Genomic DNA, 25251 nt, shown 5'->3' on the forward strand with positions numbered 1-25251 from the left:
GTATGAGCTCACACATTCTGAAGAGAATCTTTTTAAAAATATTAATTTATTTTCCCTTTTGTTGCCCTTGTTTTATTATTGTAGTTATTGTTGTTACTGATGTTGTCGTTGTTGGATAAGACAGAGAGAAATGGAGAGAGGAGGGGAAGACAGGGGGGAGAGAAAGATAGACACTTGCAGACCTGCTTCACCACCTGTGAAGCGACTCCTCTGCAGGTGGGGAGCCGGGGGCTCAAACTGGGATCCTTACACTGGTCCTTGCGCTTTGCGCCCACTGTGCTACCGCCCAACTCCCTCTAAAGAGAATCTTAAGAGGTAGGCCTTATTGCCACATCCATGCTGGAGACACAAAAACAGGCAACAGGCAAGCTAGTCACATATCCTGTTAGCAGGTAGCACAACCAGAATTTGGACCCAGGCGGTCTTGCTCCCCAGTCACTGCCATCCTGCAGATGAGGCCCAGGGTACATGCCTTCACTGGGATGGGCAGGCTAACGGACTGACTCCTGCAGGTGCCTGTGTCTGTAGCCATGATGTCACCACAGATGCTGACCCCCCAGCAGATGCAGCAAATCCTGTCCCCCCAACAGCTGCAGGCCTTGCTCCAACAACAGCAAGCGCTTATGCTCCAGCAGGTGAGCCTACCCCAGGCACTCCTTCCCACCCTGTTTGCTCTCAACATCTGCAAGGGCACACCAGGGATAGAAAGCAGAGAAACTGCCCATGCCAGGACTGGTCTGCATTCCTCCCCTCAGGCAGTGGGGCCAGATCAGGGGGCAGGTCTCCCCCACCACACATACTCTCTCCCCATGCACCTCTTCCTAGTACCTGGTCCCCGTAGATTGAGGGAGGAGGTGGCACTGACAGAGAACTGTGGGGTGAAGGCCCTTTCCCTTCTCTACTCCATGCCTAGTCATCTGTCTGCCACCCCAGTGAAACACCCCACTCCTGACCCCAGAAGTGTGGTCACTATCCAGCCGGGGTCACTCTGGGACCTCACTAACCCACTCCCACCACCCTACTCCCTTCCAGCTTCAGGAATATTACAAGAAGCAGCAAGAGCAGCTCCACTTACAGCTCCTCACCCAACAGCAGGCTGGGAAGCAGCAGCCCAAAGAGGTAAGAGGGTCTGGCAGGGCTGGGTGGACTCTCAGAGGATCGGTCCCCACCTCCCCCTAACCCCACCCCACCCGGCACCTGCAAACACAGCCCTCTCCTGGCCAGAGTCCAGCAGGGAGCGTCAAAGTGGTCAGGACCTTAGGAGAAAAGTTGGGAAAGGGGCCATAGGTGACTCTCTGAGTAGAGCAGACATACTGCCACACACAGAGACCCAGGTTTGAGTCCCCAGCTACCACACAGAGCACCTGAAAGAGAGAAGCTTGATGAGCAGTGTCTCCCTCTCTCTGTGCCTTTCTTCCCTTCTCTGAAATCAAACAAACAAATGAGAGAGACCCTGCAGGCCAACCCCCACCTCCCAGTCATGGTTCTCCTTCCTGCCAGCCAGGAAGCACGGGGGAACTGGGAAACATAGGAATAGCAGTTCACATTCTGTGACTGTCATCATCCCCATTCACTGCTCCTTTGGATGATGGGAGTGGGGAGGCGGAGCCAAGCATTGTCTCTGTACAAACACCTGCTTAGAGAGAGAGAGAGAGAGTGTGTGTGTGTGTGTGTGTGTGTGTGTGTGTGTCAGTGTGCCCATGCTCCTGACCAGTGACCTCACTGTTATGCCCTCTCCAGCCCATTTGCCTCTTAGTGACCCGCCACCTTAGCTCTCCACGCTGTTCCTGAGAATCTCTGTCACACACCACCCCCCACCCCCTGTCCTAGCTCTCACTGTCTTCTGACACTTTGCCCCTCTAGTTGCCCTCTCCCTCCCTCCCTTCTCCCAGCTGCACACCCCACCCCCACCTTACATGGGCCATAATGCCTTTTGGGCTCTAACTCAGGCTCTACAGGCCCACCCCACCTCCCAGTCATGGGTCTCCTTCCTGCCAGTCAAAACATAACCACATCCTCCTCCCAGGAGGCTTCCCTACTGGCACCCAGTCTTCTCTCTCCACCCCAGTACCTGCATTATTGCCAGACAGGAGTTACGATCCCTCTGCTGCCCCCCCCATTCCAGCACCACCACCCCCCCCCCAGGGCAGACAGACAGAGGGCTCCTGACTCTCAAGCATCCTTGGCTCCCAGGGTTCAGAGGAAACTCATTGATAGCTAGGCTTGTCAGTGCCTGAGTGACAGGCTGAATTGGGGGTGGGGGGAGTCAGTGTGAGAGAGAAAAACTTAGGTCAGGAAACTGCCCCAGCCTGGTCCTAGTTTCCAGCTGGTGTTGATCTTGGAAAGCCCTGCTCACTCTGTATCTGAGGACTGGGAGGGAAAGAAGCCCTTCCTCAGAGCAGAAGGGGCACCCTGGGCCTGTGGGAAGGGTGACTGCCAGGCAGGAGTAGCCACCCCCTAGGCTGACAGGCTCATCGATCATGGTGACGAGCCCCCCTTCCCCCCCTAGCCACTGCACAGCTGCGGTGAGTCGCTGAGGCAGCGGAAGGAGGGAGGCGGGAGCAGGGCGGGCATTGTGCTGCGTGTCTGGGGCTGGCTGTGTGTGTGCGCGTGTGCGTGCGTGCGTGCATGCGTGTGCCTGTGTGCCTGTGTGTGTTTACTGCGAGGCAGCATGCAGCCCTATGGAAGCTGGGCCGGGAGCAGGGAGGCTGCGGCTGCAGATGCTGCTTCCACAGCTCCAGGGGCTGACAGGCCATGGGAGGGGGTGTCTGGGGGCTGGGGGCCAGATGGCACGCCTGAAGCTGAAGGCACCCCTCTATGCCCGCCCCCTCGGGCCCCCCACCAGGCGCTGGGAAATAAGCAGCTGGCCTTCCAGCAACAGCTCCTGCAAATGCAACAGTTGCAGCAGCAGCACCTGCTCAACCTCCAGAGGCAGGGGCTGGTCAGCCTGCAGCCCAGCCAGGCCTCAGGGCCCCTGCAGACCCTTCCGCAAGGTGAGTGGCCCGCCCTCCTCCCCTCTGCTGGGGGTTGGGGGGGCATCTGGTGGCTTCCTGGGGCCCTGCCAACCTCCCACCTCTTTCCCACAGCTGCTGTGTGCCCCACGGACCTGCCCCAGCTCTGGAAAGGCGAGGGGGCCCCTGGGCAGCCAGCCGAGGATAGTGTCAAGCAGGAGGGGCTGGACCTCACTGGCACAGCCACCACCGCTACCTCGTTTGCCGTCCCCCCCAAAGTCTCACCACCCCTCTCCCACCACACCCTGCCCAATGGACAGCCCACTGTGCTCACACCTCGGAGAGACAGGTACGGCAGCTTCCAGGCTGGGCATGAGCACTGCTGGTCTGGGCTCTCAAGGATGGACTGGGAGGGAGGGGACTTAGAAGTTTGCCCCTCCCCTGGGGTACCCAGATTCACACTTAGACTCTAGGAAACTAGCACTGGAAGCGGATGTCCCTAGCAGGGGAGCTGGGGCTGAGCTGATCCCAGGGCAGCTGGGGGCTTTGAACTCACTGAGCACCTGCCTACTCCCACTCTCCCAGCTCTTCCCATGAGGAGGTACCCAGCTCCCACCCCCTCTATGGACATGGAGAATGCAAGTGGCCAGGCTGCGAGACCCTGTGTGAAGACCTGGGCCAGTTTATCAAGTACGTGCCATCCCCATAGACTGCCAACCCCTGCCCCCCACCCACCCTAGCTTACCGCCAGGCTTGTCCCTTCCTTGGTCCTTCAGCCATTAGCTGTCCTTTCCCCGGGAGGGGCTAGTCCCTCTCCACCCCCTTCCCGCTCCCTGATCATGCCAGCACCCCCACAGACATTTCCCCCGTATTCTGGGCTTGCAACCTCCCTGCACCGCCCCCCACCCCCAGTGCCTCCCCCCCCCCACCTTCCCCACACTAAGCCCCTAAGAGTGATGGCCTAATGACGGCACAGGGCCCAGCGGGCAGACAGGGTGGGAGGCGGCCAGGCGGCTGGCAGCAGGCGGTCAGCTGCCATAGCCGTGCCAGGTTCTGTCACTGACTGATTAACTCCACTGTCTTCCAGACCCTTGCAGCATCAGGGTCAAACAAATTGTTTTCACGCTTCGTCAGAGGTTTACTTAATTAGTTCATTTGCAATTAGATCTCTCTGTAGCCGGGATTTTAGCAAAGACATCAAAGGAGGCAGCCGAGAAGGGCTTCCTCCCTGGTCCCAGCTTTTCCCCACCTCTCTTCCCTCCTTTGTATCTTTCTGGCTCTGTCTGCTTTCCAGGCTGTGGGCGGGATTAGAGAAGGAGGGGGTGAGAGGGTGGTGACAGCCAGAAAGCCAACTTTCTTTTCCCCTCCTGCCCTGGAAGACACCTCAACACTGAGCACGCCCTGGACGACAGAAGCACGGCCCAGTGCCGGGTGCAGATGCAGGTGGTGCAACAGCTGGAGATCCAGGTGGGGGCCCAGGGGTTGGGGGTGAGGTCCTCACACAGAGGCCGTCTGATGCCTTCAAGATCCTAACCACCTTGGTCGGGAGGTGAGGGTGCCTGGGTCAGAGGGTAAAACAAGGTCAGAGATGTCTCTGCTGGGAGAGACGTGCTCATAAAAGCAACAGGAAATAACATGAGCACTCATGCTAGGGAGCACTTCTGTTGTGCTGGATCCAGTACTGCCGCTCCTGAACTGGAGTCTCCACACCAGCACTTAGAGCAGGTGCTGGCCTCCTGTTGTGTGCACGCTGCAAGCAGAGGCCCAGAGAGGTGGAGTCACTTGCTCTTGCCACTCAGCCAGCAGGTGGTGGCACTGGTTTCAGCAGCCTGGCTTCTGAGCCCAAGCTGGATGGCACACAGTACTCCGGAGGCTCCCCAGGACAGTGCCAGGCAGCCAGTTACTCTCTACCCATTTCCTGCCTACCACCGGCGAGTCTGAGAGTGTGGTTGTGATTGTGAAAGACCTCTAGGATTTGTAAATGCAAAGGGACCACTGATTGATCCATCCCTGCACCTGCATTCAGTATAAAGACCCTCTTACACGAGTGCCACTGAATTTGGGGGGCTGTCTGGTCATAAACTGTGTCTCTGCCCAGCTTGTCATGGCTGTGATGGGCCCAAGGACCAGACTCAAGCCTGGAGAAGAAGCTGGGGGGAGGGAAATTGGAGGAAGAGGGGGCATCTCAGAACAGGTTCCCCCAGATCTTGGCCTGAAGTGGCAGAGGGGCAGAGGAGAGCTGAGACTTTCAGAAGCAAGGGTAGAGGAAGTCAAGATGCCAACAAGGACAGGGCTATGAAGGAGGGAGAGGACCAGGCTGCTCACCCACCCCACCCCACCCCACCCCACCCCACCCCACCCCACCCCACCTCTCTGCAGCTTGCCAAGGAGAGTGAGCGACTACAGGCCATGATGGCCCACCTGCACATGCGGCCCTCAGAGCCCAAGCCCTTCAGCCAGCCAGTAAGTGACCCCTACACAGGACCCCCACCCCTTGGGTCTTCTCAGAACCCACTTCTTTGCTCAAAGTCGACCCTGGTTCCCGATCCTCCTCCTCCTCCTCCCAGGTGACCGTCTCTGCAGCAGATTCCTTCCCAGATGGCCTGGTGCACCCCCCCACCTCTGCCGCTGCCCCTGTCACCCCACTCCGGCCGCCTGGCCTCAGCTCTGCCTCCCTGCATGGTGGGGGCCCTGCCCGGCGAAGGAGCAATGACAAGTTCTGCTCCCCTATCTCCTCAGGTAGGGAGTGCCTCGGCATGGGGCAGCCCTCCTTCCTTCCCTCCAAATAGATGCTCCCCTCTAACTTCCTGATCCTTGACCTGTCCCCCCAGAGCTGGCCCAGAATCACGAGTTCTATAAGAACGCCGACGTCAGGCCCCCCTTCACCTACGCCTCCCTCATCCGCCAGGTGAGTGGATAACAGGAGGGTTAGGGAGCAGCACGGAGGACCAAACCTGCACCCCTACCTCTTTTTTTTGGGGGGGGTGTCCCAGGGCCAGTGAAGAGCTTCCTGTTCACTTCTGACTTCTACATGCATTTCCATCTTAGCCCCCAGCCTCTCTGCAGTTAGCCTGCCCCACACAGCCATGTCTCTGGGTCTCTGCTAGTCACGTCTCCACCTCATGCACTTTCTGCCATGCACACACTCCCAGAAGACTATTTTCCGACAGACTCATGGGGCATCAGAACCTTCTCCTGCTCTCTGCCCCACCCCACACCATGATGCATCCCACCCTCATGTCCACACTCCTCATGTCCTTTATGCTTACATATATCTGCAGAGCCTCTCAGCACTTTCCCCACACAGCACCTGTCCTCACACCTTTGCAACCCAGCTCAAGAACAAGAAGCCCGGGCCAAAATCAGAACAGATTCCAGACAGCCCCACCTCCTGGGCCGGGCCTCTGTCTCCCAAGGACACAGTTTTCATTCCCACAAGGGGTGAAATGGCACTGAAGCCCTTTTCCTTCCCAAAAAACAACATATGCTTCAGGCTCGGGAGGTGACCATTCCTGCTTGAGGCCCTGCGGCGTTTGCTTTTGATCACCAGCACTGCTGAGGGGAGGGGATGATGTTCTTCTGGTTTCTTGCTGTCTTCCCCCTCTTCTTATGATATACATTTATATTTATTTTTCCCACTGGGGTTATTGCTGATGCTTGGTATCTACACGGGGACTCCACCACTCTTGACAGTTTTTTTTTCTTTTTTTTCTTCTTATTCTGGTAAAAACAGAAATGAGGGAGGGGCGGGGGCTGGCAGTAGCGCAGCAGGTTAAGCGCATGTTGTCGCATGAAGCTCAAGGACTGGCACAAGGATCCTGGTTAGAGCCCCCAGCTCCCCACCTGCAGGGGAGTCACTTCACAGGCGGTGAAGCAGGTCTGCAGGTGTCTGTCTTTCTCTCCCCCTCTCTGTCTTCCCCTCCTCTCTCCATTTTTCCCTGTCCTGTCCAACAACGATGACATCAATAACTACAATAATAATAACCACAACAATGATAAAACAACAAGGGCAACAAAAGGGAAAAAAATAGCCTCCAGGAGCAGTGGGTTCATGGTGCAGGTACTGAGCCCCAGCAATAACCCTGGAGACACCCCCCCCAAGAAAAAAAATGGGGGAGAGTAGACACCTGCAACACTGTTCTACCATCCATGAAACTGCCCCCCTTCGGTGGGGACCTGGGTTCTTGCATATGGTAACGTGCTCTCTACCAGGTCCGCCACCATCTAGCCTTGAAAACAATCTTTATAAAAGAAGGGGGCTGGGTGGTGGCAGTGCACCCAGTTGTATACACATTACCATGTACCTAGGTTCAAAGCCCAGTTCCCTGCCTGTTGGGGGAAGCTTCAGGAGTGGGGAAGCAGTGCTGCGGGCATCTCTCTCTGTCCCTCTCTACCCTCCCCCACCCCATTCCACTTTGTCCTATCAAAAGAATAAGTAAATAAATGACCTCTGGGAGCAGTGGACTCTTTGTGTAGACACAATAACCCCAGCAATAACCCTGGTACCAATAATATAATAATAATTTTAAAAAACAAAAGAAGCAGCTGGGAGATGACTAAAAAAAAAAAAAAGTGCCATGTGGTCCTTGCATACATGCAAAGCCCTGAAGATTCTGTCCCTGTTCAAGGGGCAATATGCACCCAGCGTCCTGCAGCCAGTCTCATTCTGCTTGGGGGAGTTAAGAGCCAGGGGGAAAAGAGAGCACAAGCCTGCAGGTCTGAGAGAGCCAGACTTAGGTTTCTTTGCTTCCTCCTCATCCGCAGGCCATTCTGGAAACCCCTGACAGACAGCTGACTCTGAATGAGATCTATAACTGGTTCACCAGGATGTTTGCCTATTTCCGGAGAAACACTGCCACCTGGAAGGTGAGGTGTTCCCCTTCCCCCAGCGAGGGATCAGTGATCCCAGTCACTCTTGGAGACAGAGACTATCTGACAGTCCCCTCAGAGAAGTGATATTCTCAGCATGCTCACTCCCACAAGGGCCAGGCTGGGTGCTGGGCCTTTACACACCCACCTCCTAATGGACATGTAATGTCTTGGACTGTCTTACCAGAGACCCCTTCCTTCCAGCCTTGTGTTGCCTGCTTTCTGGGAAGAATCCCTCCTCAGGAGTACTCCTTCAGGGGCCTGCAGACTCTAGCCCACACGGCAGAGCTTCTAGGAGCAAGCAGTACCCGAGTCTGTAAGGGAGGCCTGAAGGATTCAGGTCCTATGAATGATGTCCAAGTTCAGAATCCCTGGATGGGGGCGTGTAGGCTCAAGATACACAGATGGCCCTGGACTAGACGCCAGGGCACAGATACAGGCACACTCACTCCCTGGTACTCCCGTGCGTGGTGGGCGGATAAAAGTCTCTATTCAGTCAGTCTTTTCAACACCTTCAGCCATAAAAATGTTCTCCAGGAGACTGGAGAGGAAAGATTCTAGAAAAATGGGACAGGGTCTGTGGATGGGAAGGAACACTATGCCATTTTGTTTTTCTACAGTCAAAGGGTGTGTGTGTGTTGTTCATGCCAGCATATGTAAAAACACACACCCCTGGGGGGGGGAGTTGGGTGGTAGCGCAGCGGGTTAAGCACAGGTGGCACAAAACGCAAGGACCGGCAGAAGGATCCCAGTTCAATCCCCCCGGCTCCCCACCTGCAGGGGGGTCGCTTCACAGGTGGTGAAGCAGGTCTGCAGGTGTTTGTCTTTCTCTCCCCCTCTCTGTCTTCCCCTCCTCTCTCCATTTCTCTTTGTCCTAGCCAACAACAACGGCATCAATAATAACTACAACAATAAAACAAGGGTAACAAAAGGGAATAAATAAATAAATAAATATTAAAACACACACACGTGGGTGAGAGTATTAGTATCTGACATCAAGGTAGGAAGCAGACTTGAATAGGAAGGGGTGGGGTCAAGGAGGAGAGTGTGTTGTCAGACTGGGGAAAAGGGTACACACCCGCAGTCCCTATTAGCAAAACCTTAATTGGATCCCTGGCTCTTGAGTCCTCCTGCTGGTCAGTGCAGAAACTGTAGTCGATAAACTAGGCAAATCCTGTCTGTTCTCCCCCACCCCCATCCTACCAGGTTTCAACAAGTGTCTCTGAGGCCCCCAGGCCACCAGCACCTGGGACTGGTTGTGGGTCCGCAGAGAGCCCAGCTTTCTCTGCCATGTGCTCAGTACAGCAGAAGGGGACTTCTCCGTGCTCTTCCTTTCCCCAAGTGCAAACCTCAAAGCTGGGGAGAGAGGCTGCCAGGCTGGGGACAGCTGCTCTGATTGGCTGCGAGTGATGTAATTTCCTGCCAACCACAGTCCTCCTGGGCCTCTGAGTCAGTGGGCCTGCCTGTGGTCACCTGGCTCAGCCTCCGGCCTCTCACTACTTCCCATACTAAGTTTTCTGAGTGCTCAAGTACTATTTACACGTTGTGATTATTATGTGATGCTCACTTTTATATGCTCCTAACCCTCTTACCTTTCAGATGTCCACGTGGGGTCTTATTTCTAAAAATTGCCTCCCACACGGAGGCAGACAGACGGGCTCCAACCACTGCACCCATAATTCCCACTTATTTTCTGAGACCAGGGGAAGTGCTTTAAGTGACTTAAACCCCTCACGCAGCCAGGCCCCCCCCCCCAAGCCCAGTCCTAGAACTTTCTGACCACTTTTTTTTTTTTTTTTGGTGGGCTGCTCAGTCCTACTCATTCTAGTGGTGTGTCTCTCCCTCTAACTCCCCATCTTCATCTCCACTCACTAAGCCTAGGTTCCAACAAGAAGCTAACTGACAAATCAGGTGGTCTTCTCAGCCAGCAGTGCTCTGCTACTGCTTCTGCCACCTGGCACAGGGGAATCCATCTCAGCTTGGGGTCCACTCTGACTTTCAGGCTCTTTGCAGCCAAGCTGCATTCCTGTTACTCAGGGAGATGCACCCTGTGTACACCCAAGCCTCTAGACCTTCCACCCCACACGTTCTACTGATTTATCTAACCCCTTGAGCTCCCTCCTCTCTCTATGTCCACCTTTCTTGCCTCCCTACTCCTTCACTCATTCTGGCCCCCAACCAGACATGCAGGCCACTTCAGACCAGGGCAGAAGGGTTGGGAGTCTGTGTGGGCCAGGCCAGCTGCTGTTCACCCAGGAACAGAGCTGCCATCTGCCAAGCCGATGGTCTTGGCCAGCCCCCTCCCCCGTGTCCATCCCCTCCCAGGGCCCGTGTTGTGGGCCTGTCCTTTTGTTTACGCAGCCGCCTCCAGACCCCTTAAATTGCCGTTAATGTTTCAGCGTAACGAATTAGTCTCTCATCACGAATCAGCCTTCGAAATGAGGGAAAAAAGCCCCGGTGAGGCCATCCTCGGAAATTGGGGTCATTCTCATTTGCAAAGCGGAGGATAGGAGCCCCGTAATGCGGGCAAATTTATTCTGAGGCAGGAGCCCCGGCGTGATTAGGCCCTTTGTAATTATCGCTCCAAGAGATTCCACTCCAGCCGCCCGCCTCCCTCGTGGATTAGCAAGCGAGTCGGAAAAATACACAGGATTTAATTAGAGGCAAATTAAAATTGGTAATGAAATCGGGCCAGTTGCAAGTGGCAAGAGTTGGAAGGGAGAAGGGATCTCCAGGGGCACTGGCTGCCCGCCCTGCCTGCTTTCTTCCCATTTAGAAATGTAAAGAGGAGACAGGGATGGGGACGAAGAGGGGAGGCTAAGGGAGAACAGGTAATGGGGACAGGGACAACTTGGGGAAGGAGGAGAAAGAATGCAGAGGCAGGACTAAGGGAACATAATGGGGTGAATCAGGCCCCTAGCCCAGGCTCCCAGGGGAGAAATTGGGTCAGGCACTCCCACCCTCACCCAAGTGTCCTATAAACCAGATGACCTCGATTCCTGAAGTTAGCCTGCTAGGAGGAGGAGGGAGTGACAAGGTGACTTTCCCGTCTCTCCTGCTTGCCTGACAGCTACTGATCCCATACTCTCCTTTCTCATAGTGTCTTCTGGCCGGGTGTGCAGCCTGCACTGTGTGTCATGTGCTTTCAGTACGCCGTCTGCTCAGAGCCACAGTTCCCATAGCCGTAGGGCTTGGGGAAAGTCTCAGCAAAGGCTCCTAAGCTATTTCCAAAACTTTTAACAGCTTCATGGAGATTCTGCATGTGCCTGTGCTAAGTGCCAGGCCTCGAATGGGGTCTCACACTGATCGGAAGCCCTGAGTAACTTTTCCATGTGTCTGTAGTTCATGGTGATGGGCAAACCAAATGTCTGCCTGCTAGATCGCATGCAGGTGGTCCGCGGCGCTCTCCTGATTGCATCGGGGGAAAGGGGACAGATAACCTGCTTTCTGATGGTAGCGGTGCTTCAAGGATGGGAGAGGGCCTGCCTCGTCTGGCTGGTCTCCTCCCCTGATGGAAGGTGGGGTGTGGCCCGGTCTGGATGGAACTGCCTCTGAGTGCCTGCCTCTCGCTCCCCCAGAATGCTGTGCGGCACAACCTCAGCCTGCACAAGTGCTTCGTGCGTGTGGAGAACGTCAAGGGTGCCGTGTGGACAGTGGATGAGCGAGAATATCAGAAGCGCAGACCCCCAAAGATGACAGGGTATGTAAGCTCAGGCCTACTGAGGCACACCCACCTGGCGCATGGGTCACTACACCTTACACCTCCCTAGGCACCCCTATAAGAGCCCCCTCACTTTGTGGGCAGGCTGGAGTACAGAGTGGTTAAGGGACCCAGAGGAGACTGGAATCGGAAAGTGACAGATGGCCAGGAAATGGATATTTATGGTTTGTCCTGCTCTTCTGATGAAAGGGGCTCTTTATTTTAGTTTTGTTTAATTTTTTTATTAGTGACTTAGAAAATTATAAAATAGCAGGGGTACAACTCCACACCGTTGCCACCACCAGAGTTCGCTGTCCCTATTTCCTCCATTGGAAGTTGCGGTGGTTTTCCCACAGTCCCAGATATTGCCACCAGGGTTAGTGCTAGGGCTTGGTGCCTGCAAGATGAATCTACCACTCCCAATGGCTTCTTTCTTTCCTTCCCTATTTTTCTTCCTTTATTTGATAGGCAGAAATTGAGGGAGGGAGGAGACAAGGAGACACCTGAAACACTCCTTCACCACTTGTGAAGCTTCTTGCAAGTGAGGGAGGACCAGGTGCCCTTAGGCTTGGCAGCATGTGCATCAACCATGTGTGCTGCTGTTCAAGCCGGGAGCCCTCTCTTCTGATGAAAGACACAGGGCCAGAGTAGCCAGGGCCAGAGATGGGACCTAGGCAGAAGTTACTCAGAGGGACTTTTGGTGAGGGGGCTTCATCCCCAGTATCACTCTCTCCCATCTCATTGGAGAAGGAGCTGACCTGAGATCCCACATCCCACCTCTTCACTTTCCAAGAAGAAGAGATTCAGAGAGCGGAAGGGGCTAGAGAGAGGTCACATAGCAGACTAGTGGCAGAGCTGTATCTCTGACTCCCATCTCTGGTATTCTTTAGTGGCATGCCTCTAAAGAAAAGAGGAAGGCGGGATATTTTCAGCACCAGGGACCTTCCTACCCCAAATAACCTCCTCACAGCCCTCTTGTGGCCTGTGGCACTTTTTTTTTTTTTTTTAAACTTAATTTGTTATCTCTAGGACTTCACTGATCCGGGCTGTTGCAGGTAGAGACAAAGACACAGGAACAGAGGGAGAGAGAGATGTGGAAAGCAACCACAGCACCCAAGCTTTCTCCAGTGTGGCATGGGAGTCAGGCTCAAACCTGGGTGGTGTCCATGACAAAGCAACACTATCCAAGTGAGCTGTTGTCCAGCCCTGGAACCATCAACTTTCCTCACCCAACTCAAACCTATGACTTATTAGCTATTTCAAAATTCAGGATGTCAAGACAGTGGGGGTTTTACCAACATGGACTCCTCAAGGTTATAGTTTAGACATGGCCCAATCTTAGAGATGCTCGGCCAGAAAGAGAAAAGCTGCAGCGGCATGAATCGAAGTCAGGCGGGAGGGATCCTGGTTCGAACCCCCCAGCCCTACATGTGGAACTCAGTCCAGAGACCCTGTAGAATCTAGAGCAACTCCTACCCCACCCTCAGCCAAGGGGGCCGGAGCCCCTGCTGTGTCAGGTCAGCGTGAGGGTGGACTAGGATGGAGCACATACAAGGACACAAGACTTAAAAGAGTGGCCAGTCCTGCCCTGAGCCCCCAAGGTGCTGAATGGGACAGTCCTGGCACAAAGTAGGCCCTTAGGCTCAGGGTGTGTAAATGATGCACCAAAGACCATCTTCTCTCCATTCTAGGAGCCCCACCCTAGTGAAGAACATGATCTCGGGCCTCAGTTACGGAGCACTTAATGCCAGCTACCAGGTAGGTAACTGGAGTCACCTGAGCCCTGCTCACTCTGTTTGCTTCCCCAGTACAGACTTCACCTCCTCTGCCTTCCCCTGTGGATGGCCCGTGCCTAGGAGAAGGGGGGGAGATTGGGAAGATGGTGTAGACAACTCTGGGTGGCCCAAACCCCAACCTTCTTGTCCCCTAAGTGGGGGCCCCACCTCCAACTTTAAGGCTGGGGTCATGTGGAATGGAGCAGAGAGCAGGGAGGGAGGCATGATTGATGATGCCTTACCCTCTTTTAAAACAACATTCTATTCATTTTTGGATAGAGACAGAAATTGGGAGGAAAGGGTGAGAGAGAGTCCCCTGCTGGTGGGGGGTAGGGGTTTGAACCCAGATCCTTTCACACTTAACATGTGTGCTTTACTGGATCTGCCACCATCCAGCCCCTACTGATAGGCCTGTCAGCCTGGGGTCGTCTCCTAGACACAGGGCTAAGCCAGGCCCAGTCTTCTGAAGACTGAGTCTGGGCTGGGGCAGGGGGAACTGCCAAGACAGGTGAGTCAGCAGGATCTGCACCCAGACACAGGGTGTGGTGGGTGGGGGTGGCTTTCTAGGGTGAGCCTTCTGAGCCGGGCACTGTGTCCCCTCAGGCTGCCCTGGCAGAGAGCAGCTTCCCCCTCCTCAACAGCCCTGGCATGCTGAACCCCGGCTCCACCAGCAGCCTCTTGCCCCTCAGCCATGACGACGTGGGTGCCCCTGGGGAGCCACTGCCTAGCAATGGCAGCAGCCCCCCACCTCGCCTCTCCCCACCCCAGTACAGGTGAGCACACAGTGTGGGCCCCACCCCAGACCCCCTCAGGTGGGCGGGAAGATCCCCCATTGCAGATGGGATTCCCATCCTCCTCATCCTTCCTCTCCTCCTCCCACCTTTCTCCTTCTACCTTTTTCCTTCCCACTCTCCCCCTTTCTCCTTCTCTAAAGATGTATGGACTTATTATTTAATGAGAGAGAAGTGAAGCCACATACTATGCAGAGGCTTGAGCTCATGCTTGAGAGTCCAACACCTCGACCGCCTCTCCACCTCCAAGGCCATCTCTCTCTCTCTTTACCAAAGCACTACTCAGCTCTGGTTTATGGTGGTATTGGAGCTTGAATCTGGAGCTTTGGGGCCTCAGGAAATGAGTCTTTTGTATAACCATTCTGTCGTCTCTAGTCCCTTCCTCCTCTCCCTTCTCTCTTACCTGTCTCTTGCCAATGTCTCTTTCCATTTGAGACTTGGGAGGTCAGACCCAAGGCCCAGTGGGTCGGGGTTGATGGTATCTTGGGGAACCCAGTTGTGAACGCCTCACCGTGCCCCAAAATCTCGAAGGTTCCCTTTCTTGGGGGGTGGGGGAGGCCCCTCAAGGTGCCCACATGGCCCCTTCTGTCACAGCCATCAGGTGCAGGTGAAGGAGGAGCCTGCCGAGGCAGAAGAAGACAGGCGGCCAGGGCCGCCCCTAGGCGTCCCCAACCCCAGCACCTCTGGGCCTGCAGATGATCGGGAGCTGGAGGAGGAGCTTCCGGGAGAGGAACTGTCCTAAGGGCCTGTAGGGGCTGGCAGGGGCGGGGTGAGACTCCGCCCTAGGGAACCCAGGCCCCACCCACCCCACTCCACAGCCCTGCCCACACCTCAAGGCACTTCCAGGACTCAGATGTGGGGCTGGGCCTGCACCTCCCATAGGACCTGATTGACCGACGCTCAGGGGTAGGGACAGCCCTGCTCCCGAGGGGACACAGAACCCCTGGTCTGGCACCGGTAGAGGACCCAGACCCCTCCTCAGACCCTCCCCTACACCTGATAACCGCCTCCCCCCAACCACCACCACCAGCAGCAGCAGGGCCCGCCCCCTCCACCACCAGCTCTCACCTACTGCGCCCCTCAGCGCCATGGAGACCCGCAGGCGGGGCGAAGCCACCACCACCCCCCAAACCCTGGGCCCCTGGCACCTGGCTCTGGCGGTGTTTTTTTATTTTTTGTTTTGTTTGGAGGGGACAGAAGTCGCCCCTCCTCCCCCCACCTCCAGCCTCTCAATATGTGCTCCTTCCCACCTTCTTTTCTGTACTGTGAAGAAATAACTCAACCCCAACTCCTGCCCATGTCCTGGCTTGGGGGTGGGGGCACTGAAGTTACAGACCGCCCCCCAAAAAAGCCCACCTGAACGGCTGAGCCCACCCAGAAGCCACAGTAGGGGTGGGACAGGCAGCCTGCACAGTGAAAGCTTGCACTGGACACAAGCTCCAGCCCCTCCCCTCACCTGAGCTGGGGCCTCACCCCCCAGCCCGGAGCACAGGAAGAGTCCCTGCCAGGTGGAATTGGGAGATGGGGCTAAAGTGGGGAGTGGGAGTGAGCTCCCTGGACGCTGGAGCAGGGGCCAGAGGTGGTAACGGGAAAAGGAAGGACCCACAACAGAAGCTGACCAGAGGGACAGGTGGGTAGGAGTAATATGGTGGCTGCTGTGACCCCACAGGTCACTCCATTCTCAACCTACAGGTCCCCCCTCCCTTCCCCAGCACCCTTTCCCTGTGACCCCACCCCTACTCCCAGTTAAAGGATGACCAAAGACCTTTCTTATGCCGGAAGCAAAAACCAAAACTTTTTGTTGGCTTTTTCCTTTGTCGCCTCCCAAGCCTTCTGCTCATCCCATGCCCTGCCCCAGCCCCAGGCTGGAAGCCCTCCCTCCTCCACTTAAGTTATTGTTTTAAACCAAAGTTTACAGTGTCTGTTGGTGGCTGAGACCCTCTCTCTCTCTCTCTACCCCTCCTTCACCTCACCCTGAGGCCCTAGGAGGCCCTGCTCCCCTCCCTCCACTCCTGCCCAGCCAGGGGGAAGGAATGAGGGCACCAGGGAGGAGGTGACAGCAGTCAGCACCCCAGGGGGGTGTGCCCACCCAGGGCTGCTTCCAGGGGGCTCTCCAGTCCCCTCTGTAGGACCAAGTCCCCCTATCTCGCTGGGAGTGTGGATTCCAGCAAGGGAACTGGGGTGGGGGGAAGATACCACAGTCCCCCTATGGGGGACCCCAACTCAAGGCCAAGGCCTGGGTGTGTTGGATGCTCTTGACACCCCAGACCAGGCCCCCTTTGCAGAGAAGACTCTTTGGACTCTTTCCCAAGAAACCCCCACATACATCCCTTTACAAGTCACCCCTCCCAATAGGCAGGGGGCCCCTTTCCCCACTCCCCATGTACTCCCCACCTGTGTTCAAGTTTGACCAGCACAGAAATATTAAACGTCCTCTATTCACTGGGCCCGGCGTGTGTGACCGAAAGGGGGTGGGGGCATGGTGAAGGGTGGTTAAAAGCAAAAGAATGACTGGGGGACAGGGGACACCCCTTGAGGTGCGTGTGAGTGAGCACGCATGTGAGCTTGTGTCGGGGACACTGGCCAGCCTCCAGATCTTGCCAGGGGCAACCTCCAGCTCCTCCCTGCTTCTCCCACCCTGCTTCCTCTCATCACATTGGTTTCTTCTAGTATTTTATTTCAAACCAGATCTTTACATCAGCCTCCTGGTCTTTCTCCCAGGGGCACAGCTCTTCACACCAGTTCCTTCATGGGTTTGAAATCTAAGTTTCTGGCAGCCTGTTTTCAACAGGAAACAGACTGTTTCCTGGGGTGGAACAGAAGCCAGCTGAGGGGGCCCTCATCTCAACCTTCATACCATGGCCAGCTGCCCTCGAGGATCGCAACCCACCCTTCATGGGGGCCACCTGGATAGGTGTGTGCACGCGCATACTCACATGCACACACACCTACACAGGTGCACAGCCACAGCTCGGGGGCCAGTAAAGGAGTCACATAAATGCATCCCATGGTAGTCAGGGAAGGGAGGAGGAAGGGGCTCAAGCTGTTAAACCAAAGGTGGGTCCTGGCGTATTGCACAGCCAACAGTGACTCTCATTTCCACCCACCACCACCTCCCCACCAGCAGCCATAGCTCATTTCTTGCATCCCAGGCACATAACATTTCTCTTCTTCCAGAACCTTCTAGAAGAGACAGCTAACAGGTACCCTATGTAGTCCCAGAGCTATGCATTCTGACTCTGGAGGGAGTCTTGTGTGTGTGGAGGAAAGAAGGGAGTGTATATAATTGTCCTTTCCACCAAGTTTTACCCAGCTGCTGTGGACCTGTGCAAACAAATTGGAGGAGGGTTGGAAAGTGGGACAGGAAGAGGCTTAAGTGGGTCTTTGCTGACCGCTTTGTCTCAGGCCTGTCTTATCTCGCTTCCTTAAATTCTCTCTATCACCCCCATTCATTACTTCTCCCCCTGCTCCTGCCCCAAGAGTCTGAGGGGACTTCCCTCTCCCTTCGTAGGAAAGGGAATCTAGGGAGTGATTGATTAGGTCAGGCTAGGGGAGCTCAGCCCCCTCCTCCCTCCAGACATTGTTACAGATAAGAAGCACTACTGTGTATTGTAACCTGTCCCTTTCCGCCCTCCTTGGAGGCTGCCAGCCCTGTACTTAGAACTAGCTGCATGTACTCTGTGTGCACAACGGCATTCTCTACAACGCAATAAAACAAATTACCCATGATGTCACTGCAGCTGCTTCCCCCACCCCTTCTTCCCCCCTGGGGCCCTCACCTACAGAAAACTCCAGAGAACCTGGGGGTGTTGGCTGCTAAGCTCCAACCTCCTTCATCCCTGGAAGTCCTCTTCTAAGATCAGATCCTCCTGATAGAACAAACGTCACCATGCATGGAGACTCGGGATAGAACAGCAGCGTCACATAGACGGAAGCACTGTAGACGGCATTGGAGGGGAGCTCTGTGGCGTGGGGGTGTACTGTCTTTCTGTTCTCCTTCTCTTGAATGAATATCTGGGTTGGGGAGCCAACATAATGGTAATGCAAAAGCCTTTTAAGCCTGTGACTCTGAGGTCCTAGGTTCAATCCCCAGCACCACCATAAGCCAGAACTGAGCAGTATTCTGGTCTCATTAAAATAAAAATATTTTTAAATTAAAAAAATGAATATAAAACTGGGTCAGGAAGTTCGTTCAGTATCATATGTGGGCCTCTTAAAAGCTCCTGGTTTCATTCCCTAGAGTCACACACACACAAAAAGAAAAATACAAAGTTCAAGCTGGCCCCAGACGTTTCCTTCCTTTGCCAGACACTAATGGGCAAGACTATACCCAGCTTCATTCTTCTAACAGCCCTTCTTCCGTTTATCCTGCTTCACTTAGAGTCGAATTTGGTCGGTGCATTTGGACATGGGGTTCAGGTCTGTCTTGGGTATTGCCAGAGGAGACAGTATTGCAATATAAGATGGGAGTTGGGGGGGGGGGTGTGAGTAAGGGAATGGCGTAGTGGTTTAAGTAACAGGCACCAGAGGTCTGCAGTTCAGTCCCTGGCACCATTGTAATCCAGAGCCAAGCAGCACTCTGGTGTAAGAAAAAGGGAAAGAGGGAGTCGGGTGGTAGTGCAGCGGGTTAAGCGCACTTGGTGCAAAGCGTACGTGGTGCAAAGCGCAAAAACCGGAATAAGGATCCCGGTTTGAGCCCCCGGATCCCCACCTGCAGAGGTCACTTCACAGGCAGTGAAGCCGGTCTGCAGGTGTCTTTCTCTCCTCTCTCCATTTCTCTCCTAGCCAACAACAACAGTAATGACAGCAATAATGACGTCAACAAAATGGGAAAAATGGCCTTCAGGAACAGTGCATTCATAATCCTGGCACCGAGCCCCAGCAATAACCCTGAGGGCAAAAGATAAATAAAAATTAAAAGAAAAAGGAAAAGCCAAGAGGCTACTGTAGACTGGCAGCTTCTGAGTGCATTGGGCTTACAAGCCCAGTATGACTGCTGTCCTCACTGCACAGGTGTCCCACAGATCACGTGCGGGACACCTGCATGATTATCTAGATAAGAATCATCTCCCCCACTGCGCCTGGCTGGCATCTTAGCATTTCTGCCCTGATGGAAAGAGGAAGAAGGAAGCAGTCTTTGAAACTTGCTTTCAGGTTAACGAAAAATAAAATAAAGAAAGAAAAAAGAGGGACACTCCAAGCAGGGTATTTCTGAGGGTGTGATGGTAAGATTCTGGGCAGTGCATCTGGCAGGAGTGCTCCTAACCCTCATTTTTAGAAAGGACCAACCTTGTGCAAAGCCTTTTGCCTGTAGCCAGCAGAGGGCGCTTTAGGTGACGCTGACCTTCCTTTGGGCAAACTTGGCCATCAGTGGAATGTATGCGTAGGAGCAGGGCCTTACTTGCTGCAAACCAATGTTCCAAAGAGTAGCCTGTAGGCCAAGTCAGAAAAGTGTTTGCCCTACTGTTTGAGAATTTCACAGACCATTCCAGTTTGTGACCGTGGAGCATCCTTTCAAAAATGAGACAAAAAGACTTGGAGAGACAATACCTCTGGAGCCTGTAACACCAGGCATAACAAAGGGCTCAATAAAGATGGGTTTTTAAAATATTTATTTCCATTTAACAGAAAGAACCAGAGCATCGCTTCTTTTTAAAAATTTTTAAAGTATTTTTGAGAGGTGCAGAGAAAGAAAAACACAGAAACACCAGACCACTGCTCAGCTCTGGCTTGTGGTGCAGGGGATTGAACCTGGGACTTGGGAGCCTCAGGCATGAGAGTCTCTTTGCATAACCATTATGCTATCTACCCCAGCCCAGAGCATCACTCTTGACCATGCAATGCTGGTGATTGAATTCAGGACCTCATGCCTATGAGCCCAACACTATATCCACCTCCACCTCCCAGGCTGTTCAATAAAGTCTTCCATGTTAATAATTAATAACATGTAATGAGCTCTTACCACGTGCCAGAAACTAATTTTGAAGCTTAAATTTCCTGTAATCCTTAAAAATCTTGAGTTAGACTCTGTTATTATCCCACTTTACAGATAAAACTGTAATGCAGACAGGCAAAAATGTTGACAGAAAATACTGAAAGCAGGGAATCTGGACTAAGGAGATATCGCAGGGCTTGTATGCCTCAGACCCCAGGTTTGATCCTTGATAGCACTATATGTCAGGGCTAAGTGATGTGCTGGTCTCTTTTGCTCATGAAAATAATGAACAGCCTAGGAGGTAGCCCAGTGACAAGAGTGTTGCACTTAAAAGCATGAGGTTGCAAGTTCAGTCCCTGATGTCACATGTACCAAAGTGATGCTCTAGCTTGCTCTCTTCTCATGTTAATAAATGAATTTTTTTTTTTTTTTTACCAGAACACTGCTCAACTCTGCCTTATAATTGTGTGGGAGATTGAAACTAGAATCTTTTGTGCCTCAGGCATGAAAGCCTTTTTTTTTTTTTTTAGAATGAGGAATCTGAAGACTCATGGGTTGAATCTGTTTCCATATGATACTATTTACTTTGGCATCCCCCAACCCACGCTACTTGAAGGCACCTCCCTGGGGAAACTAAGGTACAGAATGCCTCAGAGCCACTGGGTTCAGAGTCCCCTAACAGCCACTTTCTAGGCAGAATAAGGTAAGATGGGTTCAGAATAGTTCAGGGGACCCAGTGAGAACAGGCTGAAACACCTACAAATAATCAGTGGGGGCCTTCTGATTGTTGGAGCAGCAAAAACAGTCTTTGTCTGGGTGGGCAGTTCACCACACACACACACACACACACACACACACACACACACACACACACCTTTCAAACAGCACATATACAAGCACTCAGCAGGGTTACTGCCAGATATGTTTACACCAAGAGGTCCTGTCCATCTTGAAAGCCTGCAATTAGCCTGCGGTCACCCGGAGCTGGGTCATCTGACATCCCATCACACAGGCCCAGGACCCCCCTGTACCACAGTGGGCCTCTGCCTCAGGATCAAAAGTTTAGGAAAACAGCTCCTCCCCAGAAGGTGGTCATGGTTGCAGCCAAGACTGAAAGGCCCTCTGTCCTAGCCAGAAGGGCCAGGGCCAAGGTAGGGAAGGGTGGGCATGCCTCTGGAGTACCCGCTCCTCCCAGGGGTCAGTGTCCCCTGCTCTCCTGGTTCAGGGGTGGGTTGAGCACGGGGGAGTGGATACAGGTCACACAGGGCATGCTTCAGTTCCCAGAGAGCTGGTTCACTGGCTGAAAAATGGAGAGAGATTTCCTGCTAGCACATATGTAAACAGGCACTGTGAAGGGCAGCCTGAGGAGGGTTCAGATCCTGTCTCTGAACTATGGTGGTTACCTCTGGAAGATGGAAGTGTAGTGGGTGTGGTGTGGAACTATGCCCTGTAATCAAACAATCTTGTAACCCACTGTCAATCTATCAATCACACTAAAGAAAATGGAAAGCGGGCGGGGGTAGATAGCATAATGGTTATGCAACGAGACTCATGCCTGCGACTCCAGTGTCCCAGGTTCACTTCCCGGCACCACCATAAGCCAGAATTGAGCAGTGCTCTGGTAATATAAATAAATAAATTATATATAATCCTGCTGAGGGCTGGGTAGTGGCACACCCAGTTGAGAGGTGCACATTATAGTGCACAAGGAAGACCCCTACTTCCCATTGTCCACCTGCAGGCAGTGATGATGAAGCAGGGCTACAGGTGTCTCTGTATCCCCCTCCCTTCCCAATTCCTCTCTGATCTAATAAGAAAAGGAAAAATGACCACCAGGAGAACTAAGCCCTAGCCATAATCCTCATGGGGAAAAAAAAGTTCTGCCTCTACCACTGACTTGTCCTGGAGTCTTTGAGGAGACTTTTTTTTTTTTTTTTTTTTTTTGCCTCTTTGGGCTTTGCTTTCCTTGCTGGAAAAAAACAGTGGCATATATATTATTAGCAGGAGCTAACAGGTGTGCTATATACTGTTACCATGCATGAGGACCTGAGTTCAAACCCCCAGCATTACAGGGGAACACCACACACACAGCACCAGGGGAAGCTTTGTGAATACTAGGTGACTCTGTGGTCAGTCTCTCTGTCTGTCTCTCTCTCTCTCTCTCCCCCCCTTTCGGAGATAAAAAGAAAAAAAATTTCACCAGTGGAATCATGCAGACCCAAAGCCCAGCTGCAAAATCAAATAATAACACTTAAGCACATTACTGCTATTAATAACATGTAGTCTTAGATGACCTGGGAAGTGGTACAGTGAATTAAGCATTGGGCTCTCAAGTATGAGGTCCCAAATTTGAACCCTGGCATTGCATGTGCCAGAGAGATACTCTGCTTCTGTCTTTCTCCTCCTCCTGTCATAAATAAATAATACATTTTTTCTTTTTTACCAGAGCGCCGCTCAGCTCTGGTTTATGGTAATACAGGGGATTCAATCTGGGACTTTGGAGCCTCAGGCATGAGAGTCTTTTTGCAGAGCCATTATGCTGTCTACCCCCACCCAACAAATAAAAAAAAATAAACATGACAATTAAAAAATGTAGTCTTGGTTGCCATAGGATACCGGGGGACTGAAGTGCTCCTTGAATTAGGGAGAGGAAATTTGGGCAGGAAAGAGGAGAGGAGAGAGTCCTAAGTGAGGGGAGATAAGGGGCTGAGGTGGAGCTCCAGGAAGGTCAATATAGATGGAAATAGGCAAATGGAGGCAGGAGAGACACAAGTGGGGTAGGGAGGCCAAAGGACTGTTGCGTCCCCACCACACTCATTGTCAGCTTATTCACATCCTCAGCAGTGGGCAAGGCCTTGAGCAAGTGCATTTCAGTAAAATTTTCAGTGCAGTTTCATTGTTGGTTTATTATTATTTGATAGAGACAGAGAACTTGATGGGGAAGGGGGTAGAGGGAAAAACAGATTTGCAGCACTGCTTCACAGCTCATGAAGCTTCCCTCTGTATGTGGAGACTTGGGGCTTGAACCTGGGTCCTTGCATATTGTAACATGTGTGACCGAGGTGTACCACCACCTTGCCTGTTTTTGCTTTTTTTGTTTGTTTTTTTGTCTCCAGAGTTAGTGCTGGGGGCTTGTTGTCTGCACTACGAATCCACTGCTCTTGGAGGCTATTTTGTCCGTTTTGTTGCCTTGCTCACCTGTGTTGTTATTGCTGACATTGTTGGATAGGACAGAGAGAAATGGAGAGAGGAGGGGAAGACAGAGAGGGGGAGAGAAAGACAGACACCTGCAGACCTGCTTCACCGCCTGTGAAGCAACCCTCCTGAAGGTGGGGAGCCGGGAGCTTGAACTGGGATCTTTATGCCATGTGCACTTAACCCGATGTGCTACCACCTGCCCCCCTTTTGTTTTTTTATTGACACCAGGGTTATCACTGGGGTTTGGTGCCGGCACAATTATTCCACCACTCCCAGTGGCCTTTTTTTTTTTTTAATAGGAAAGAGAGAAACTGAGAGGAGAGGGGAACATAGAGAGGGAGAGAGATACCTGAAGCATTGCTTCACTTGTAAAACTTCCCCCACCCTATGACAGGCAGCTAGTGGGAATTTGAATCCGTTCTTGTGCATGATAATGTGTGTGTTCAACCAAGTGCTCCACTGCTCAATCCCCCCCCCAGTTTCATTGGTTTTTAAACTAATGTATTTTTAAAATATGTGTTTGCTTACTTAAATTTTTTTTTTTTATTGCAACCAAGGTATTGCTGGGGCTCAGTGCTGCATGATGAATCCACTACTCCAGCAGCCATTTCCTCCTCTTTTTCCTCCTTCTTCCTCCTCTCCCTCCTCCTTCTTTTTCTTTTTCCCTTTATTTGATAGGACAGACAGAAATTGAGAGGGGGAGGGGGAGATAGGGAGAAAGACTAGAGACACCTTCAGACCTGATATGCCACTCGTGAAGTTTCCTTCCTGCAGATGGGGACAGGGAGCTTGAACCTGGATCTTAGCACATGACAATGTGTGCATTTAACCAGGTGTAGCACCGCTCAGCCCCCATAAATATTCATTTATGAGAGAGAGAGAGAGAGAGAGAGAGAGAGGAAGAAAGAGGGAAGAGAGAGAAAACCTGAGCATCACTCTGGCACTCGTGATGCCAACGAAAGGGGGGAAAATGGCCTCCAGGAGCCATGGATTCATGGTGCAAGCACTGAGCCCTATCAATAACCCTGCAGGCAAAAAAAAAAAAAGACTGTGGAATCATGTATGTGAAGCAAGCACATGAACCCCACACTGGTTGAGTCCCAGGAGTTTCTGCTGCTGCTGAAGAGGTGGCCTTGCCATTGAGGAGTTTACACCTGGGGCGGGGGGCAGTCTCATACTTAAATAAATTTTGACTGGGCTTGGCCCAGGAGCTATGTACTACTTGAGTAGTGTTCTGGGTAGGATAAGGTTTGGGTGCACCTAGAACGGAAGAGGAGACGTAAGAGAGCTTGATTCAGGAGGGGAGTGATAGCTGAGAGAAGGAAGCATAGGACCTGTGAGGACAAGGGAGGGAGCCATGAAGGGCAGAGAGGCTGCTGCCCTGGGAAGCAAGGTTCATCCTGGGAATCCCAGCAGGAGGCTGGATCCAAGTGCCACAGAGAGTTTAGGGTGGAGGAGTGACACTTGGGGGTCAAAGATGCTGTGTGGACAAGAGGAAAAGTTCCACACTGGGGTTGCAGGTTTTGGTTAGGTGCTACATCTCAGTGACAGCTGGTGACATCCTAAGTAAGGAGACAAGTGTGGGGAACACCAGGAGGTTCTCCGCAGAGCATAACAATAGTGGCTGCATGAGAGCAGAGGCTCGGAATCCCCCCCCCAACTGCCTCAGTGTCCTTTCACAGGGAGGAGTGGGGGGAGCAAGGGTGGCACATTTTGACAAGAGACTAATATATAGCAGAGAAAATGAATCAGCATAGGTAACTTGGATAAGCAGAAGTTTGAGCAAATAAACTAAAATCAAGTAAAATAAATTAGCAGGTGGCGAAAGATGCACAGCACAGCTAACATAGTCAGTGCTGCCACTGACATAAGTACTTGAAAACGATCATAATAAAGACCAGGCAGTGGCAAGCTAGAAGAGCACACACATTTTACCATGTGCAAAGACACGGATTCAAGACCTTGGCCCTCACCTGCAGAGGGGGAAGCTTTGTGAGTGGTGGAGCAATGCTGGGGGTATCTCTCTCTTCTT

At 52.9% G+C, this 25251-nt stretch overlaps 1 protein-coding gene across 1 annotated transcript; it reads left to right on the top strand.

Annotated features, from left to right (window-relative positions):
* Positions 1-486: 486 nt before the first annotated feature.
* FOXP4 (forkhead box P4) lies at positions 487-17815 on the top strand. Its single transcript, XM_060189783.1, has 14 exons — positions 487-635; positions 1033-1119; positions 2846-2993; positions 3087-3300; positions 3537-3641; positions 4331-4418; positions 5331-5414; positions 5519-5690; positions 5783-5859; positions 7716-7817; positions 11399-11520; positions 13212-13278; positions 13899-14068; positions 14681-17815. Exons 1-14 carry the CDS (start codon positions 531-533, stop codon positions 14826-14828), a joined length of 1689 nt encoding a protein of 562 aa, XP_060045766.1. The 5' UTR covers positions 487-530; the 3' UTR covers positions 14829-17815.
* Positions 17816-25251: the final 7436 nt, after the last annotated feature.

This window comes from Erinaceus europaeus, chromosome 4 (genome assembly GCF_950295315.1).
Source record: "Erinaceus europaeus chromosome 4, mEriEur2.1, whole genome shotgun sequence".
In the NCBI taxonomy this organism is placed as follows: domain Eukaryota; kingdom Metazoa; phylum Chordata; class Mammalia; order Eulipotyphla; family Erinaceidae; genus Erinaceus; species Erinaceus europaeus.